The sequence below is a fragment of the Periplaneta americana genome, chromosome 14 (genome assembly GCF_040183065.1).
Source record: "Periplaneta americana isolate PAMFEO1 chromosome 14, P.americana_PAMFEO1_priV1, whole genome shotgun sequence".
Classification (NCBI taxonomy): Eukaryota; Metazoa; Arthropoda; class Insecta; order Blattodea; family Blattidae; genus Periplaneta; species Periplaneta americana.
The window spans coordinates 3,483,298-3,504,492 of NC_091130.1; the positions used below are offsets into that span (position 1 = coordinate 3,483,298).

At 33.8% G+C, this 21,195-nt stretch overlaps 1 protein-coding gene across 6 annotated transcripts in view; it reads left to right on the top strand.

Annotated features, from left to right (window-relative positions):
- Positions 1-21,195, top strand: part of twz (BTB/POZ domain-containing protein twz) — a 518,618-nt gene that overhangs the window by 356,333 nt on the left and 141,090 nt on the right. For 2 of the 6 annotated variants that reach the window (XM_069844848.1, XM_069844846.1), the window contains exon 2: positions 2,641-2,750. The exons of 3 other annotated variants lie outside the window; for them this stretch is intronic. In XM_069844848.1, the coding sequence (XP_069700949.1) occupies positions 2,695-2,750 (56 nt within the window). In that variant the 5' untranslated portion in view covers positions 2,641-2,694. Of the gene's footprint in view, positions 1-2,636; positions 2,751-21,195 lie in introns of all 6 variants that reach the window. One more of the 6 variants, XM_069844847.1, reaches the window with a different exon arrangement.

Sequence of the window (21,195 nt, forward strand, 5' to 3'; positions counted from 1 at the left end):
ATTAGTATTGTCTTATTTTGTTTCGTCGGCATATTAGCGGTTATTGTCGTGTTATTGGTTAAATATTTCGTTTTACAAATGAATGATCATCAAAATGAACCAGATCCAAATATGCAATGGCCAAAGAAGAGGATAAGGAAAGAAAATAAGGAAGACAAAATAATAAATGAGAAAGTTAAAGGTGAAGAACATATAAATTAGTATTTAGTATTTATTTATTTAACCTGGTAGAGATAAGGCCGTCAGGCCTTCTCTGCCCCTCTACCAGGAGATTCCAACTACAATATCAACAATAAAATTACAATTAGTATTAGATTTACAATTACAATTACAAATAACATTACAATTAGTATTAAATTTACAATTAGAATAAAATCAAAGTACGAAAAGATTACCTGAATAATTAAAGCTAGATAATTTATCATAGAGAAACAACGAATATTTTATATTTACTGAATTACAAATTAAATCTAGAATAACAAAATTTTATAGTGATGAAATTACTGAATATTGAAATATTTTGTGATAGATTAAAGAAACTATTTACAAGTAATCAATTACTGACCAAGTGCCTAGTAAGTTTTCGTTTGAATTCAATTTTATTTCGACAGTCCCTGATGCTAGCAGGTAGCGAATTCCAGAGTCTTGGCAGGGCTATTGTGAAAGAAGATGAGTATGAGGAGGTGCGATGGGATGGTATTGTTAGTATTGTTTCATGACGAGAGCGTGTGTTCAGATTATGGTGGGAAGAAAGGTAAGTGAAGCGAGACGACAGGTACGAAGGAATAGAAGAGTTCAAGATTTCGAAGAGAAAGAGAAGTGAATGTAAATTTCTTTTCTTATCTAGTTTAAGCCAACCTATTGCTTCCAGGGATGGGGTAATATGATCATATTTACGAACATTGCTTACAAAACGTACGTGTTGGGGAACGATTCAAGCCGTGTGAAAACAGCTATAATAATAATAATAATAATAATAATAATAATAATAATAATAATAATAATAAAAAATAATAACAATATTTATTTATTTATTTATTGATATTTATGTGCTGGACAACAGCCATTGGCCAATAAAAGTCCAGCACAGTGATACAAATAATAAGTTACATTAAAATCAACAACTATGGTACAAAATAAAGAACATAGATTACAATAATTAATTCACAAGAATTAATGCTATAAAATATTAGGGAAAGGAGTTGATTCGTACTACCAATTTGTGTATAAGGATTATGCAATTAATATTAGCAAAGACATTGCCATGTTCTAATACTTCTATACATTGAATGGATCGAAATCGCCTACATGTAAGTTAGCATGTTTAATACATCTGGAGACCGGCGAAGAAGATTTAGAATTTCTAATATAGAAGAGTTTGTGATGTCTCATGTCCTTCATAGGAATACGAAGGCTGACACTGTTTAAGAAAGATTGACAATAAATGTCACCTTTAAGGACCTTACATAAGAATAAGTAATCGAGATCATGACTTCTGGCATACAGGCTTCGACATTTAAAGTGCTCGTATTTTGATCATAGTTATACTCAGAGTTATTAGGCAGAAATCGGTAAGAACATAATGAAATAAATTTGCTTTGACTATTTTCAAGTTTAGCCGAATCAGAACTAGTAATAGAGTTCCAAACTACAGATGCATATTCGAGTTTCGATCTCACTAATGTATAGTATAGTATTAAAAGAGAGTCAGGTGTTGAAAAAGAATAAGTAATTGACGGAATTATTCCTAACATTCTTAATGCATGGTTATAAATATAATCAATGTGGCTGTGAAAATATAATTTATAGTCAATTAATACACCGAGGTCTCTAATACAATCTTTTCTGTTAATTAATACATTTTTTAAATGGTAGTTATATTTTAGTGTAGAGGTTTTCCTTGAAAATGATACTACGTAAGTTTTGGATTCATTAATCATCATCCCGTTATCAACTGACCAATTGGTAATTGAATTAATGTCATCCTGAAGAAATTGGCAGTCAGTAACACTATTGATTTTTCGAAAAAATTGAAGATCGTCAGCGAATAATAGATAGTCAGAACTTATTCTTTTGAAAATGTCGTCAATGAAGATTAAAAATAGAAGAGGTCCTAAAGTTGAGCCCTGGGGCACACCCCAAATAATATTAAATGGATCAGAGAGAGTATTCGAAATACGTACACAAGATTGTCTGTCGTGTAAATAATTTTTAATAATAATAATAATAATTACCTTCATAATTTATGAAAATTACAGGTAAATTTACTTGTAATGTTTCATAGCATACTTTTGTAAAATGAAGCCTGATTCAATTTTTTTTAGAGTTTTTCCCTAATTACAGCCGAATTTTCGGATTCACCTGCAAAAATACTAACCCCAGCAGCTCTACATTGCCGCACAATTGATACGACTGCATGAAATATGCAACCCAAAGAAAATGAGTGCCACAAGAGTAAGACATTCTTTCGCTTTACGAGTTTAGGTTACGTTTTAAGCACATCGCTACATTTCAGCTCGTTTCTCAGGTTGTGAATGATATTACTGTTTATACTGGGTGCGTTCATAAAATGTATACCTGTTTTTATTGTTTTATATTTCGCAAAATTGGTACAATAATGTTTCTTTTGTTTTCAGGTAGGCCTAACTGTTGTGCTTCCTTGGGAGAATATTTCAGAATGATTTTAATCACGCCATGAATTCTTGGAAACTGCCATCTTTAAAATCCCTTGCGTCAGAAGGCAAAAGGAAGTAAGTGCCAAAACATGGATTTTTAGGTTATGATTGATTCATGTATAGGATTTTATGCTTGTTTTGATGTTGGTACTCCCGAATTGCAGGAATAGATATTTACTTATATAATTCAAAGGTTTGCGCGCTTCGAGTACAGCTTGTTTGGGAGCAGTGGCGGAGGACGCAATCCAGGTAAACTGGAACTGTAAGCGATAGAGACAGGGGTGTGTAATTTGCTACCTGATGGAGTGTAAGAAAACGCCCTGGAGCATTAATTCCGCCAGTATAAATAATAATAATAATAATAATAATAATAATATAATAATAATAATATTTACTTATGGCATTTAGAGAACCCAGAGGTTCATTGCCGCCTTCACACAAGCCCGCAATCGGTCCCTATCCTAAGCAAGATTAATCCAGCCTCTATCGTCATATCCCACCTCCCTCAAATTCATTTTAATATTATCCTCCCATCTACATCTCGGCCTCCCGATAGGTCTTTTCCCTCCGGCCTCCCAACTAACACTCTATATGCATTTTCGGATTCGACCATACGTGCTACATGCCCTGCTCATCTCAAACGTCTGGAAGTAATGTTCCTAATTATGTCAGGTGAAGAATACAATGTGTTCAATTCTACGTTGTGTAACTTTCTCCATTCTTCATTCTTAGCCCAAAATATTTGCCTAAGCACCTTATTCTCGAACACCCTTAATCTCTGTTCCTCTGTCAAAGTGAGAGTCCAAGTTTCACAACCATACAGAACAACCGGTAATATAACTGTTTTATAAATTCTAACTTTCAAATTTTTGAGAGCAGACTGGATGATAAAAGCTTCTCAACCGAATAATAACAGGCATTTCCCATATTTATTCTGTGTTTGATTTCCTCCTGAGTATCATTTATATTTGTTACTGTTGCTCCATGATATTTGAACTTCTCCACCTCTTCAAAAGATAAATTTCCAATTTTTATATTTCCATTTCGAGCAATATTCTTGTCACGAGACATAATCATATACTTTGTCTTTTCTGGATTTACTTCTAAACCTATCTCTTTACTTGCTTCTAGTAAAATTTCCGTGTTTTTTCTAATCGTTTGTGGATTTTCTCCTATCATATTCACGTCATCCGCATAGACAAGCAGCTGATGTAACCCGTTCAATTCCAAACCCTCTCTGTTATCCTGGACTTTCCTAATGGCATACTCTAGAGCAAAGTTAAAAAGTAAAGGTGATAGTGCATCTCCTTGCTTTAGCCCACAGTGAATTGGAAAAGCATCTGACAGAAACTGACCTATACGAACTCTGCTGTACGTTTCACTGAGACACACTTTAATTAATCGAACTAGTTTCTTGGGAATACCAAATTCAATAAGAATATCATATAAAACTTCTCTCTTGACAGAGTCATATGCCTTTCTGAAATCTATGAATAACTGATGCACTGTACCCTTATACTCCCATTTTTTCTCCATTATCTGTCGAATACAAAATATCTGGCCAATAGTTGATCTATTACGCCTAAAACCACACTGATGATCCCCAATAATTTCATCTACATATGGAGTTAATCTTCTGAAAAGAATATTGGACAAAAATTTGACAATTAATTTTTTTGATGTGGCAAAGTTGACTAACCTAACTCCATTATCATTACTAGTTATGTGTAGGCTGTCTTTTCCAAAAGTTGGTTTAAAAATATCCTCCCGTCCTACTTTAGCATTGAAATCCCGGAATAAAATTTTCATGTGATAATAATAATAATAATAAATAAGTCAGGATAACAGAGAGGGTTTGGAATTTAACGGGTTACATCAGCATCTTGTCTATGCGGATGACGTGAATATGTTAGGAGAAAATCCACAAAGTAAATCCCGAAAGACAAAGTGTATGACTATGTCTCGTGACGAGAATATTGTACGAAATGGAAATATGAAAATTGGAAATTTATCTTTTGAAGGGGTGGAGAAGTTCAAATATCTTGGAGCAACAGTAACAAATATAAATGATACTCGGGAGGAAATTAAACACAGAATAAATATGGGAAATGCCTGTTATTATTCGGTTGAGAAGCTTTTATCATCCAGTCTGCTGTCAAAAAATCTGAAAGTTAGAATTTATAAAACAGTTATATTACCGGTAGTTCTGTATGGTTGTGAAACTTGGACTCTCACTTAGAGAGAGGAACATAGGTTAAGGGTGTTTGAGAATAAGGTGCTTAGGAAAATATTTTGGGCTAAGAGTGATGAAGTTACAGGAGAATGGAGGAAGTTACACAACACAGAACTGCACGCATTGTATTCTTCACCTGACATAATTAGGAACATTAAATCCAGACGTTTGAGATGGGGAGGGCATGTAGCACGTATCGGCGAATCCAGAAAAGCATATAGAGTGTTAGTTGGGAGGCCGGAGGGAAAAAGACCTTTAGGGAGGCCGAGACGTAGATGGGAGGATAATATTAAAATGGATTCGAGGGAGGTGGAATATGCTGGAAGAGACTGGATTAATCTTGCTCAGGATAGGGACCAATAGCGGGCTTATGTGAGGGCGGCAATGAACCTTCGGGTTCCTTAAAAGCCAGTAAGTAAGTAAGTAGTAGTAATAATAATAATAAATAATAGTAGTAGTAATAGTAGTAGTAGTAGTAGTAGTAGTAATAGTAGTAGTAGTAATAATAGTAGTAGTAGTAATAGTAGTAGTAGTAATAGTAGTAGTAGTAGTAATAGTAGTAGTAGTAATAGTAGTAGTAGTAATAGTAGTAGTAATAATAGTAGTAGTAGTAGTAATAGTAGTAGTAGTAGTAGTAATAGTAGTAGTAGTAATAGTAGTAGTAATAATAGTAGTAGTAGTAATAATAGTAGTAGTAATAGTAGTAGTAGTAATAGTAGTAGTAGTAATAGTAGTAGTAGTAATAGTAGTAGTGATAATAGTAGTAGTAGTGATAATAGTAGTAGTAATAATAGTAGTAGTAGTAATAGTAGTAGTAGTAATAGTAGTAGTAATAATAGTAGTAGTAATAATAGTAGTAGTAGTAATAGTAGTAGTAATAATAGTAGTAGTAGTGATAATAGTAGTAGTAGTAATAGTAGTAGTAGTAATAGTAGTAGTAGTAGTAGTAATAATAGTAGTAGTAATAATAGTAGTAGTAGTAATAGTAGTAGTAGTAGTAGTAGTAGTAGTAGTAGTAGTAGTAGTAGTAATAATAGTAGTAGTAATAATAGTAGTAGTAATAATAGTAGTAGTAGTAATAATAGTAGTAGTAGTAGTAATAGTAGTAGTAGTAATAGTAGTAGTAATAATAGTAGTAGTAATAATAGTAGTAGTAGTAATAGTAGTAGTAGTAATAGTAGTAGTAGTAGTAGTAGTAGTAGTAGTAGTAATAGTAGTAGTAGTAATAGTAATAATAGTAGTAGTAGTAATAGTAGTAGTAGTAATAGTAGTAGTAGTAGTAGTAATAGTAGTAGTAGTAATAGTAGTAGTAGTAGTAGTAATAGTAGTAGTAGTAGTAGTAATAGTAGTAGTAGTAGTAGTAATAGTAGTAGTAGTAATAGTAGTAGTAGTAATAGTAGTAGTAGTAATAGTAGTAGTAGTAATAGTAGTAGTAGTAATAGTAGTAGTAATAATAGTAGTAGTAGTAGTAATAGTAGTAGTAGTAATAGTAGTAGTAGTAATAGTAGTAGTAGTAATAGTAGTAGTAGTAATAGTAGTAGTAGTAGTAGTAGTAGTAGTAGTAATAGTAGTAGTAGTAATAGTAGTAGTAGTAATAGTAGTAGTAGTAATAGTAGTAGTAGTAGTAGTAGTAGTAGTAGTAGTAGTAGTAGTAGTAATAGTAGTAGTAGTAATAATAGTAGTAGTAGTAATAATAGTAGTAGTAGTAATAGTAGTAGTAGTAGTAATAATAGTAGTAGTAGTAATAGTAGTAGTAGTAGTAATAGTAGTAGTAGTAATAGTAGTAGTAGTAATAATAGTAGTAGTAGTAATAGTAGTAGTAGTAGTAGTAATAGTAGTAGTAGTAATAGTAGTAGTAGTAGTAGTAGTAGTAGTAGTAGTAATAGTAGTAGTAATAATAGTAGTAGTAGTAATAATAGTAGTAGTAATAATAGTAGTAGTAATAATAGTAGTAGTAGTAATAGTAGTAGTAGTAGTAGTAGTAGTAATAATAGTAGTAGTAATAATAGTAGTAGTAGTAATAGTAGTAGTAGTAGTAGTAGTAGTAATAGTAGTAGTAGTAATAGTAATAATAGTAGTAGTAGTAATAGTAGTAGTAGTAGTAGTAATAGTAGTAGTAGTAATAGTAGTAGTAATAATAGTAGTAGTAATAATAGTAGTAGTAGTAATAGTAGTAGTAGTAGTAGTAGTAGTAGTAGTAGTAGTAGTAGTAGTAGTAGTAATAATAATAATAGTAGTAGTAGTATTAATAATAATAATAATAATAATAATAACGTGTGCAGTCAGCGAATCCTCCTTAATGTACTGTACCGTGCTGGACAGGGAAATCTCCAGACTAGCAGAGTTCACCGTATCGGTTGGTGATGCTGGCCCGTCAGTATACCGTACACGGCCTCCGTGGAAGTCTGCCAGGCTTGCAGAGCGGAGGAAGGCCTCACCGCCGTCCTGGTTCGACTCCCTCGGTGCTTGAATTTCTTGGCGGGCTGTACGGGGCCGGGCCCCTCGGGCGCGGGGCAAGGCATCCCGGTTCCAATTGCTTTCTTGTGACCCGGAGCGCCTCATAAGTCATGACATCTGGGCCGGCACACGTGAACTCCCCGAGGAAGAGCGGGTCCAGGGGAGCTTTACACATGCATGACACAGGCTGGCGCCTCGACGGCCCGGGGCGCTTCATGCCGCGCGCGGTCCGCCATGTTGACGGTCCAGCAGGGATGCTGCCCGCCTCTTCCAAGAAGCGGTCTGCCAATTGTTGCTGCTGCTGTTCTCTTGTGCTGGCGGTCCCGAGAGATTCGTGGTAAACAAAGCGAGCTAGCGGCAGTGTCCGTCAGATGAAACAATTGATCAGGCAGGCAGGGAATGAGGAGGATCTCTGAGTGCTTCAGCGCCGTTGTTAGGATTCTGGAATAATACCTGACAGCAGGTCATCCCATGATGTGGTCAGCATGGCGAAAGATAATGATAATACTAATTAGCTAAACTGTAGTATTACATTATTCTTGGAGTTAAGTATTTATTATACAACTAGCTGAAAGCACCCGGCGTTGCCCGGGTTTTCCTTTCTGCTTCTGTTTTTAATTAAACTGGTTATTAAATTTTCAGAAATCTCGGAAACCTAACTATACACAACCAAAACGAATTTCTTTACTAAGCTTTCCTCGCCCATAAAGATGATTCTTTACTTAACGTCACTTAGGGGAGAGTCGGGTAGTATCGGACGTCGGGTAATATCGGACAGTGAGTTTCTTTCATCTACCACACGATGATAGTACCTGATTGACATGGTTACGTTTCTGTGACGTCGCATAGAGAAACGTAACCATGTCATGCAGGTACTACCATATGGTGGTATATGAAATAAACGCACTGTCCGATACTACCCGATGTCCGACTCTCCCCTACATGAATTAATGAAGTCCTTAGCCTGCCAGGGTTAACTCAGAGTTGTAAATCAAGCACCCAAAAAAAAAACATTTCATCATGTACCTGACGTTAAACTGTTGTTTTAAATTTATATATTTATTTGTTTTTATTTCTTTATTTGTTAGTTTATTTGTTTTTATTTATTTATTATTTATTTATTCTGGTGTAGTTGAGGCCATTTGGCCTTCTCTTCCACACCGCCAGAAATACAAATAAAGTAAAAGAAAAATCAAACTATAAACAAAGTAAAACCCAACGAAAATATAATAATTCCTTCTCCTCTTTCTGATCAGTTTCAGCATCGAACCAATATATACATAGGCTATATAATTCATTTTATATTCGAAGATTTTTTACCTCTTGACCGCTGTACACCCACTTATATCATACGCAGTTTTTTTAATATAACTTGAAACTAGCTATATCTCATAAATTCGGAACATATTATATTAATTCTAATTTTACACACAGAATACAGATACAATATAAAATCGCAATACGTGGAATATACACATCTCCTTTTACTTTTGCAGTTAATATTGCCAATTCTATTACGTTTCGTATGAGTTTTTTACACCAATTCTTATTCGTGCATAATTTTGGTGGGTCAATATTTCGCAATAATAGGCCTACTATTGGTTATTCATTATTAAGTAAATAATGTGGTAACAATCCTTGTAGTTTCAAAGAATTCTAAAATTCAGTTGTATAAAACAGTTTGCTCACTATCTACAAAACTGCATCGAGGAATTCATAATACGGTCCTGGACTGCGTAAAGATACTTATTGCATGAATTATCTAGTTTTAGCCTTCATGAGTATAACAACAATGTAATTTAATTTCGTGTTAAAATTTCCAAGGCCCCGTGAAAGTCTATGTTGAATACAACAGACAATAATAAAAAAAAACAATTGACTGTAGAAGATTTTGCATTTTAATATTATACATGAATATGTGATCTATTTATTTTTATTTTTTATAATTTTAATTAATTTAACTTCCATTTGCACAATTTTAATGTAGCCTATGTTCTTCTCCTGGTTATGAAGGTTAAATGTGCAAACTTTGGCACATATCGGTCAAAGCGTGTAGATTTGTATAGAGAACGTACACACATACATACATACATACATACATACATACATACCCACATTCAATTTTATATATTAAGATAGTACCAACATCGTTATCGTGACCGTCATCTTACTCATCAACTTAAGGAGGTGATGGTTGAAATGTTTGTATTTTTTACAATTTTTAAGGTTGAGACTTTATATTTTGCACATCTCATCCTCTTTATATATAAGTATTGTCGCATACAAGTTTCATTGTGGTCAAATGAATGTTTCTTAAGTTATTCAAAATTTTCAAATACAACAAATTTTCATACTTTCAAAATGTAGGCCTACTTACTATTACAAGACTTAAGGGAACTGTTACTGAATTTAACATTTTCCATAGGTTTTGGTTTTTGGGTTGTATGCGTAAGATTTCCATGTCTGTATTTATGTTATTGTATGTGTGGTTAGCATTAGTTATGTGTTCGGCATATGTAGATGCTAACCACACATACAATAACATAAATACAGACATGGAAATCCTACACATACAACCCAAAAACCAAAAACTCAACACACTAGAACAATATGAAATATACAGACACACTAAACTACACCCTAATCAAATTCTCAACACACATATCAATTTCAGAATACACATACTATTTGACACAACTCTTCTTCACACGAACGCACCCACACAACAGACAGCGAAGTTGAGATAGCGCCGAGATCTAGTAGGCTCTGAGGATGGTGTCAAGTAACACCGAAACAGCTGTAAGCCACACATGCTTACATAATTAGTAGATCGCCATTTAATCAATTATTTATATTCAAGAGTTAAAAGTAGTGTACGAAAGATTCAACATGAAATATTTTGACAGTCTGCACTGTTAATTGCAGAGCTGCAGGATCAAAGAACTTTTTACTCTGTACTGTATTCTTTCTGCCACTTATTTATCTGTAACATCCTTGACATGTAAGAAACAGCTGTAAAATATTTACCTATTTTTTTCGTGAACCAATTGGATGTCATGAAATTTTCGTAGCTTTTAAATGGACTCTATGACAACGAATCTCTATCTGTTTGAGGCAGAGATCTGATTTCTACACTTTTTGTTAATAAGGTGTGAAGTGAGTTCACAAATCTTGTAACATCCGTGACGGAACCTTTTCTTTATATTCTGCAATAATCTAATTTTTTTATGATACACCTTTCATTTTTCAGAACACAGGTAAATGATAACATATGAAACTGTAACACAATAATTATTTATAGCACACGGATCAATTAGGTAATAATAATAATAATAATAATAATAATAATAATAAAAAATTACTCTTCATTCTTGAATGCACTCTTTTAACACTTATATAATCACTGATGTAGTGTCAAGTTATTTCAGTAAATAAATAAATAAGTCAAGTCAATAAATAAATAAATAGATAAATAAATAAATCAACAAATAAGTCAGTCAATAAGTCAATAAATAAATAAATAGATAAATAAATAAATCAACAAATAAATCAGTCAATAAGTCAATAAATAAATAAATCAGTCAATAAATAAATAAATCAACAAATAAGTCAGTCAATAAGTCAATAAATAAATAAATAAATCAGCCAATAAACAAATAAATAAATCAACAAATAAGTCAGTCAATAAGTCAATAAATAAATAAATAGATAAATAAATAAATCAACAAATAAATCAGTCAATAAGTCAATAAATAAATAAATCAGTCAATAAATAAATAAATCAGTCAAATAAATAAATACATAAATAAATAAATAAGTAAATAAATAAATCAACAAACAAATCAGTCAATAAATAAATAAATAAATAAATAAGTAAGTAAATAAATCAGTCTATAAGTCAATAAATAAATAAATAAATAAATCAACAAATAAATCAGTCAATAAGTCAATAAATAAATAAATAAATCAGTAAATAAATAAATAAATAAATAAATAAATAAATAAATAAGTAACTAAATAAATAAATCAACAAATAAATCAGTCAATAAGTCAATAAATAAATAAATAACTTGGCTGTGTTAACATTATACATTTTTGTGTGTTTTGTTACTTGATTGATTAGTTACTGTGTTGTTTGTATCATTATTATCTGACTCCTAGTGAAGTCGTTATTTATTTATTGAAGTAACTTATCAGTGAATTGGTAAATCATTTATAAATAGGCCTACGTTTGTGTTATGATAGTCTTAACAACTTTTTAAGATATTTTTTAATCTTTTAATTGTTAGAGGAGAGCCCTCGAAAGCCGCTGGAGGCAGCTGATTCCAGTTTATTATGGTCCTATCTAAAAACGAAAAATTTCCAATATCGGTCCTCTGTTTTCTACTTTTATTTTTCTGATTATGATCTACCCTTAAGTAATACGTAGGTTTTCAGTTCGATCCCCTATGTCCCTGCACGCTTTATGCCTATAGCTTTTATGAATTTTTTCGACCATTTTCATATCCTTCGAAGACAATCCATTTGTTTAACTTCATACTGTATTATATATCCCAGCATACGCCCCATATTCCATTAGCGGGCGAACCAGAGATCCGTATCTCATATTGAAAGCGATGACGTCCAGAATATTACGCATCTTCGTGTCCTGCAGGAGGGCGGGTTTTCGCTCCCCGCGGAGGGAAAACTGAGAAAATGCCGGAGAACACAGATCTGTCTGCCGGGGCCCGGGGGCAGCTCAATTAAAATGGTTGCGATGTTGCCGACCTCTGGCCCACGCGGGGTTGCTCGGGGGTGCTCGTAAATACCTGCGTGTCGACTCCGCGAGAGGCCCTCAGTACACAGCTTGCATCGCGCATCTAGCTTATACGAGGAGAAACTGCATCATGTTCAATTAGCTGGATATTATGTGCACCGGAAAAGTACCAACATTTTTACTTCTAAAGCCTCCCGTAATCCATCGAAAATATAACCTCATTAAATGACTTGGCAAAGACAGAAGTTAAAAAGTGTTAAATTTGTGGCAGCAGCAAACTCAAGAATATTATCTTCATTTATCTATAATAATTATCAAAGTACTTGGAACAGCAAACTCAAGAATAGTATCTTCATATAATTGTCAAACGAGTTGGAAAACCAAACTCAAGAATATTATCTTCATTTATCTATAATAATTATCAAAGTACTTGGAACAACAAACTCAAGAATATTATCTTCATTTACCTATAATTGTCAAACGAGTTGGAAAACCAAACTCAAGAATATTATCTTCATTTATCTATAATAATTATCAAAGTACTTGGAACAGCAAACTCAAGAATAGTATCTTCATTTATCTATAATTGTCAAACGAGTTGGAAAACCAAACTCAAGAATATTATCTTCATTTATCTATAATAATTATCAAAGTACTTGGAACAGCAAACTCAAGAATAGTATCTTCATTTATCTATAATTGTCAAACGAGTTGGAAAGCCAAACTCAAGAATATTATCTTCATTTATCTATAATAATTATCAAAGTACTTGGAACAACAAACTCAAGAATATTATCTTCATTTACCTATAATTGTCAAACGAGTTGGAAAACCAAACTCAAGAATATTATCTTCATTTATCTATAATAATTATCAAAGTACTTGGAACAACAAACTCAAGAATATTATCTTCATTTACCTATAATTGTCAAACGAGTTGGAAAACCAAACTCAAGAATATTATCTTCATTTATCTATAATTGTCAAACTAGTTGGAACAACAAACTCAAGAATAGTATATTCATTTATCTATAAATATCATTCAAGATTTCCCTACAATCAACAATATATTTAGGAAATGTAAATATGTAATTGAATTTAAGTATTACTTTAAGTCTGGAAAATTATTTTTCTTTGAGTAATGTAGTCATTTTTGGTATCTTGAAATACCTGTACATTTTATAATAATAAATATCGAATTTTTGGCTGTATAATACCGAGTGCTTCAAAAGGTTTTTGTTAAATGCTAGGTGGTGTAAGATGTGACTGTTTGGAAAGGAAAATATAAATAACTTTTTTTAAGGTATCGTTTCAGAGATATGACATTTTGAAGTGTATTTTGAAACAAAGTGATATGATGCTATTTCTGTTAGTCTACATATAGTATTACTAAATTAGAATTGTAATAAAATCAGAACACCAATAAAATATCGTTAACCTACTTTGTTATTTCTAATTATATAACATCCGTTCGTACCAGCAGTATTATATCAATATTTATTGTACTTTGCACTCTTACCTTTGTTTGCAAGATGTGTTCAGTGTTCTCCATCCAAACCAAAACCAGACATGGAAAGTAATACCATTTCAATATGCAGAATAGAACAACCGATTCTATAGCGAATAATGGAAATTCTTCGTACGATTGATGTCATTCCGCATATTTCAGTGGCGGCTCGGATATTTTGCAGCAAGTTTAATAATATAAGGATTAATTCGGAATAATTCACAATTCAGAAGACCTGCTTACCTACTTTCTAAATGTTACTGACCTAACTTGTCTTCTTGTAGATTCGACCATGAAAACGATGCGTTTATTTACAATACATAACTCGCTCCAGAGTTCTGACGTATCGACAGGTAAAGACAGGCTGCTGTACACGATAATTGACATTGTTTGTCAGTATATTTCAGCTGTAATTATTTCTTAAACAATTGCAAGTAATCAATGGATTTATTTACAGCATTTATACCAAATAACGTTATCTTTCATTACCTGGGATATTACAAATTTTGTTTGGAGTCACTAGATAGGCCTATAATAATTACTAGGGCTAGGATTTTGATGAAATTGCATCTTTTTTCTAGTAAGCCAGAAACATAGCTGCTTTAGTATCTATATGTTATATGATAAACTGAGTGTTTTAAGACATATTTGTTAGGGCATTTTTTTTGCATTTTTTTGCCTGTTTCAACTCATAAGAGCATCTTTTGTTTTATTCGGTCATTTTTAGGCATTTTCATTTAATTTTGTCCATAAATTCCCATTATTAATATAAAATAATGTTTATTTCCTTTAATATTTTCTCTACATATTTTGTCCATTAATATCCATTATTTTGTATAATATTTTAATCGTTTTTCTACACAAAATATTGCCATTTTAACGTAGTACACCCCATGTAATGGATCAGTCCAACCACCCCTTCAATATAGACTCCTCTATAACTGCTAATTCCGGATAAGAGTGGCCTTGTGGAAGACTACATGGAAACTAAAAGTAAAGTAAATCCATGGCGCTACAGCCCATGAAGGGCCAAGACCGACCAGCTGACTGCTGACCTCGCGTCCACATGCCGACGCAGAGGTGAACGATCATACATGGAAACTACATCAGGTAAAATAATTAATTAAAGTGTACTACTTAGAAAAATTATGTAAAATTCATTTTAATTACTGGTCTAAATATTAAGTAGTACAAAACCTCTTTTCCTACTAAGCCAATTATGTAAGATCAATTTTTAGGGTATTTTTGAAAGATTTTTAGGTCATAAATGCATTGTTTTTAGGGCATTTTTTCATGATCAGAGGTCATCAGAATCCTAGCCCTAATAATTATCTTAGTACGAAGTTGGGGTGCAGTCCTCCCCGCCTGCAGGCCACCCAACTGACGTGAGCGTCCCGCGGGATGTCTGATGGACGGGCCGCTTTCTCGCCCGCCGCCTGGTTCGTGAACCATGTCTGGGTCGCAGGCGGAGTCTGGTTTCTCACGGTGTTACAGGTCAACCGCTGTTACCTTTACATCATTAGATTCAGACGCCCTCCGGCAGCGGGCAACGCACGGCCGAAACGACCACGGGGCAGGTCTTCTCCGAGTACCTCGTTGTCTGACTTCTTCGGTCGGCTTCGTTGTCAGCTGAGACGTCCAATGTTTCATGGTTGTCAAGAAGCACCGACCGTGGTCTGACACTCGTCAAATCGATCATCTAGTGCAGCGTTTCTCTAACTTTTTAGGAGTGGGGACCCCTTTTTTAAGTCAAAACAGTTCCGCGGACCACCTTACTCTTGTTCCCTTCGAAAGCAAATTTATCATTTTTGTAGCATATTTTAATACGAGTATACCTATATTTTAAAATAGAATTAATTAATTAAAATTAATTTATTTCAATGAATTTTATATTAGTATTAACTAATTAAATTAATGTTAATATAAGAAAATTTAATTTCTTTTTTTTTTTAATAATTCAAGGCTGTTAGAGTTTGGATAATCTTTAACTTATTAATAAACAAAATAAATAAATGTTGGTACTCACATTAATAATTCTACAGGTTTACTTTTTACACTTGCGTGGTTCGTCTCTAGGTGTCGTTTCAATTTCGCGGGTTTCATACACTCGTTTGAAAGCACTTCGTAACAAACAACGCACCCAGATTTTGGTTCACTCATTGCCACACCAAGTAAATCCAAGTTCCAAATAACTCTTGTAATATTTTCCTTAAAGTGGATTATTCCTGTGTTCGTCCATGGTCTGGAATTTAGGTTAAGTTTAGATTTAAGACCTCTCCTGGCACCACATTATCATAATCATCCTATCACATCATCGGGGTAATGTAACTCCGCCTTCCAGGCGCCCCAACCTCAGAAGTAGGTTACAATTAAGCCACAGCCAGGAGAGAAGACCAGAAATGTCGAAAAGACAACCTGGTGGCATTGGATAAAAAACAAATATTTACGAAAGTATTTTTTCTTTGAATAGCTTCTAGTAGGACTAGATATTTCTTTAATGGCACTATAATTAATATATTTCTTCACACACAGCTTCTGAACTATTAGCACTGCCTACATGAAGCGTATCATCATGTTCCTTTCTTTTCAAAGATCCGGATCGAAGCCAGTTTTCCATTATTTACAATGGACACTATTTAACAGAGACATGGGACAACTACTGCGTGTACCACATAAGAAGGATTTCAAACAACTAACTGCTAACAGGCAAGCGATGAATCAGCAATGCACAGAATTTGTTATAAGTTACTTGTGATTGGCTAGAAGAAATATAATTAGAAAAGCATTATAATTTGAATTTGTGGATCTGATTCGCCCGGATTTTAAAATAGGCGGAGTCTAAAATTTCTTATATCGTCATCTGGAAAAACAGAAATAAAAAGAATTAATGCAGAAATACGACCCATTTTCAACAAGTTAAGATGCAATTTGGCACGTTCTATTATTGGTGTACGACGTACAGTACGTGACCATTTCAGTGTGGAGACTGGGTGTCGGCAAAACTATTAAGAAAGTCATGATACATGAAAAGGTTCGGTACTTTGGTCCTCTGTTATGAATTCGGGTGGTCCCTGGCTGGGTTACAGACGCGGGATAAGCAGGGAAAAGATGGCGAGAAACACCACGTTCATAGTGCTTTAAATCCCTCTTTTGTTGCTGAGAGTAGAGTGGAAATTCGGTAGACGCGAGAGATTTTCAACTATAGTGTGATACGCAATTCATTTGAATTTTATGTTTTCTTCTATTTTTTATGAAGGACCACAAGGGCAGAACTCGAGGACCACAGTTTGAGAAACGCTGGTCTAGTGCATAGGTCTCCAACCAGCGGCCCGTTAATGGGTTTCATTTGGCCCGTAAATAACTTTAAATAAATATAAAAATTTGAAGCTAATAACATTTATGTTTGGTGGCTGCAAAGGCAGATTAAGAGGAGGTTATCATTAAGAGGGTAAAAAATTGCAAACATTTCTAATGGTTTGTATTATGAGCATTTTTTTCTTAATAATTTTATGTATTTATTCAAATCTTGGCTCCATAATAAACATTTAATTTAAACGCTGTTTTCCGAAACCTACATTTTGCAAGGTTCTAAATACAGAAATACACTCTGTAGAAGAACTAGCCTATTTAAGCTAGATTAATGAAATTTTCAGACTATCTGACCAGATGTATAATAGTGGTGCTCTATCAGATTCATAGAAATATTATATTACAACTATTTTGACCTTCATTTCATTGTAATATGAGACAAAAATTAAATTTTAAATTATAAAAAAATTCAAATAGGGCCCGAGACAATAACATTTAAACAAATTATATTATGCCTTCTGTATACTTTTAAATTCATATGATTTAAATTTCTTTAAGTCTCAAATGTAAGAAAAGAGGAAATTGCACCAATGCTTGTGCATATATTGTAAACAAGTACAACAATATATCAGAACTTCTAGCACGCATTTAACGAGTGGAAAGAGGATACAATGAACAAAACAAACATACATACATACATACATACAGTCGGCCTCGGTAGCGTAGTCGGTATAGTGAGGTTGTGGGTTCGATCCTGTCCCAGGTCGATGGCATTTAAATATGCTTACAGGCTCATGACAGTAGATTTACTGGCATGTAAAAGAAATCCTGCCGGGACAAAATTCCGACACACCAGAGATGCTGATATACCCTCTGCAGTTACGAGCATCGTTAAATAAATCATAAATGACTACATACATACATATATACATACATACACACATACATACATACATACATACACACATACACACATACATACATACACATACATACATACATACATACACACATACATACACACATACACACATACACACATACATACATACACATACATACATACACACATACATACATACACACATACATACATACACACATACACATACATACATACATACATACATACATACATACATACATACATACATACATACATACATACCAGGCAAATGCTGGGTAACTTTCGGTGCTGGACCTCGGACTCATTTCACCAGCATTATCACCTTCATATCATTCAGACGCTAAATAATCTAGATGTTGATACAGCGTCGTAAAATAACACAATAAAATAAAAAATACATACATACATACATACACATACATACATACACACATACATACATACACACATACATACATACACACATACATACATACATACACACATACACATACATACATACATACATACATACATACATACATACATACATACATACATACATACATACCAGGCAAATGCTGGGTAACTTTCGGTGCTGGACCTCGGACTCATTTCACCAGCATTATCACCTTCATATCATTCAGACGCTAAATAATCTAGATGTTGATACAGCGTCGTAAAATAACACAATAAAATAAAAAATACATACATACATACATACACATACATACATACACACATACATACATACACACATACATACATACATACACACATACACATACATACATACATACATACATACATACATACATACATACATACATACATACATACATACATACATACATACATACATACATACCAGGCAAATGCTGGGTAACTTTCGGTGCTGGACCTCGGACTCATTTCACCAGCATTATCACCTTCATATCATTCAGACGCTAAATAATCTAGATGTTGATACAGCGTCGTAAAATAACACAATAAAATAAAAAATACATACATACATACATACACACACATACATACATACACACATACATACATACACACATACACATACATACATACATACATACATACATACATACATACCAGGCAAATGCTGGGTAACTTTCGGTGCTGGACCTCGGACTCATTTCACCAGCATTATCACCTTCATATCATTCAGACGCTAAATAATCTAGATGTTGATACAGCGTCGTAAAATAACACAATAAAATAAAAAATACATACATACATACATACATACACCAGTCGACCTGGTTGGCCAGTTGGTATAACGCTGGCCTTCTATGCCCAAGGTTGCGGGTTCGATCCCGGACCAGGTCGATAGCATTTAAGTGTGCTTAAATGCGACAGGCTAATGTCAGTAGATTTACTAGCATGTAAAAGAACTTCTGCGGGACAAAATTCCGGCATATCCGGCTGCAGTTGCGAGCGTCGTTAAATAAAACACAACATTTTTACATAGGCTACACCACACCACACTCACTCACTATAGATCTAAATTTTATCTCAACACTTGACCCTTCCAATTCAGTCCCTCCTTGTGGTACCACCGCCATAACATCGCGTCCTCAATGTCCACAGACTGGTAGACTGGCTGCTCGGCACATGCGGGGCGCTATATACGGACAAATCGCCTTCACGAATCAATCCTGTGGCCGTATTTGTGTTCCACACGGCCGACGTGTTTGGAGTTCTTAAACAAGGCTTTTCTTACCTCTGCTAAGAAAGGCATGGCTTATTGAAGTCCCTGATGAGATACATGTGGGATTTCTGTTCCCTTCTTTTGTAAAGCAGCGTGAGCTGAACAACATGTGTTCAAAACTCGCCGATTCAAGTGCATTTGTGATTGAGAAATATGGGTTTTGAAGCCGGTTTTCGAAGATTATTTCTACCTGCATCGATTCTCAAGATTGTAATAATAATAATAATATAATAATAATAATAATAATAATAATAATAATAGTCTCCTAGAAATATTTAAGTCAGGTTTCAAACAGAATCACAGTACCGCCATTGTTCTACTTAAGGGATGAATGAAATTTATATTTTCTACATTTTTTAAACCAGAAGCTTCATTTTCAAAATATATTTTTTTTAATATATCTATTCCTACAATATATCGTCGTTGTTCCTACAATAACTCCTATGTGCAAAATATAAAATTTTTCAGTAGAAGAAAAAAACACATTTATTCAGCCTATGGCAGCCGTACATAGGAGACTGTGAATTGTTACATTTTCAAAAGAAAGAAATATAATTATATATAGGCGATTTTATTATTTCCTGTATCATACGTTAATCTGAAAGTTAGAATTTATAGAACAGTTATAAACCGGTTGTTCTGTATGGTTGTGAAACTTGGACTCTCACTTTGAGAGAGGAATAGAGATTAAGGGTGTTTGAGAATAAGGTGCTTAGGAAAATATTTGGGGATAAGAGGAATGAAGTTACAGGACAATGGAGAAAGTTACACAACGCAGAGCTGCACGCATTGTATTCTTCACCTGACATAATTAGGAACATTAAATCCAGACGTTTGAGATGTGCAGGGCATGTAGCACGTATGGGCGAATCCATAAATGCGTACCAGAGTGTTAGTTGGGAGGCCGGAGGGAAAAAGATCTTTGTGGAGGCCGAGACGTAGATGGGAGGATAATATTAAAATGGATTTGAGGGAGGTGGGATATAATGATAGAGACTGGATTAATCTTGCACAGGATAGGGACCGATGGCGGGCTTATGTGAGGGCGGCAATGAACCTCCGGATTCCTTAAAAGCCATTTGTAAGTAAGTAAATTATTTTCGAGTGTAAGCCATGCACGGATAATCCGTAAATTGATCGACGCATGGATAATCGAGAGTATACTATATAACTATAGCATTGATTTTGAGGAAAATTATGTTGGTAAAATTTTGCACAACATACAATATAATGGAAGATCACTGAAAATGTTACGTGTCTGCTATAGTTCAGAATAGATGTTGATAAAGCGTCGTAAAATAACCTACTGAAATAAAAAAAAATATAGTTCAGGAGAAAATTCAGTTTCTGTTGAGGTGAGGTAAAGAATACGGAACGGCTGGCAATCCCTACCAAGTGTCCTTGAGAGTTTTCAACTGAAATTGTTTAATATTCGTGTAATTTACAGGATGAAGTCAGATGGGCATGGCGATAGGTTCCAAGTTCCTTGATGATGAATAGGGACCGGATTTGTATGTAATTACATATTATATTCCTTTCCACCTAATTGTATATAAATAACAAATCTTTGCGAATCGTGTAATTACCATTAATATATTAAAATCTGATACTACATATTTTTACATATTCACCCCACATTACATATTATGGCT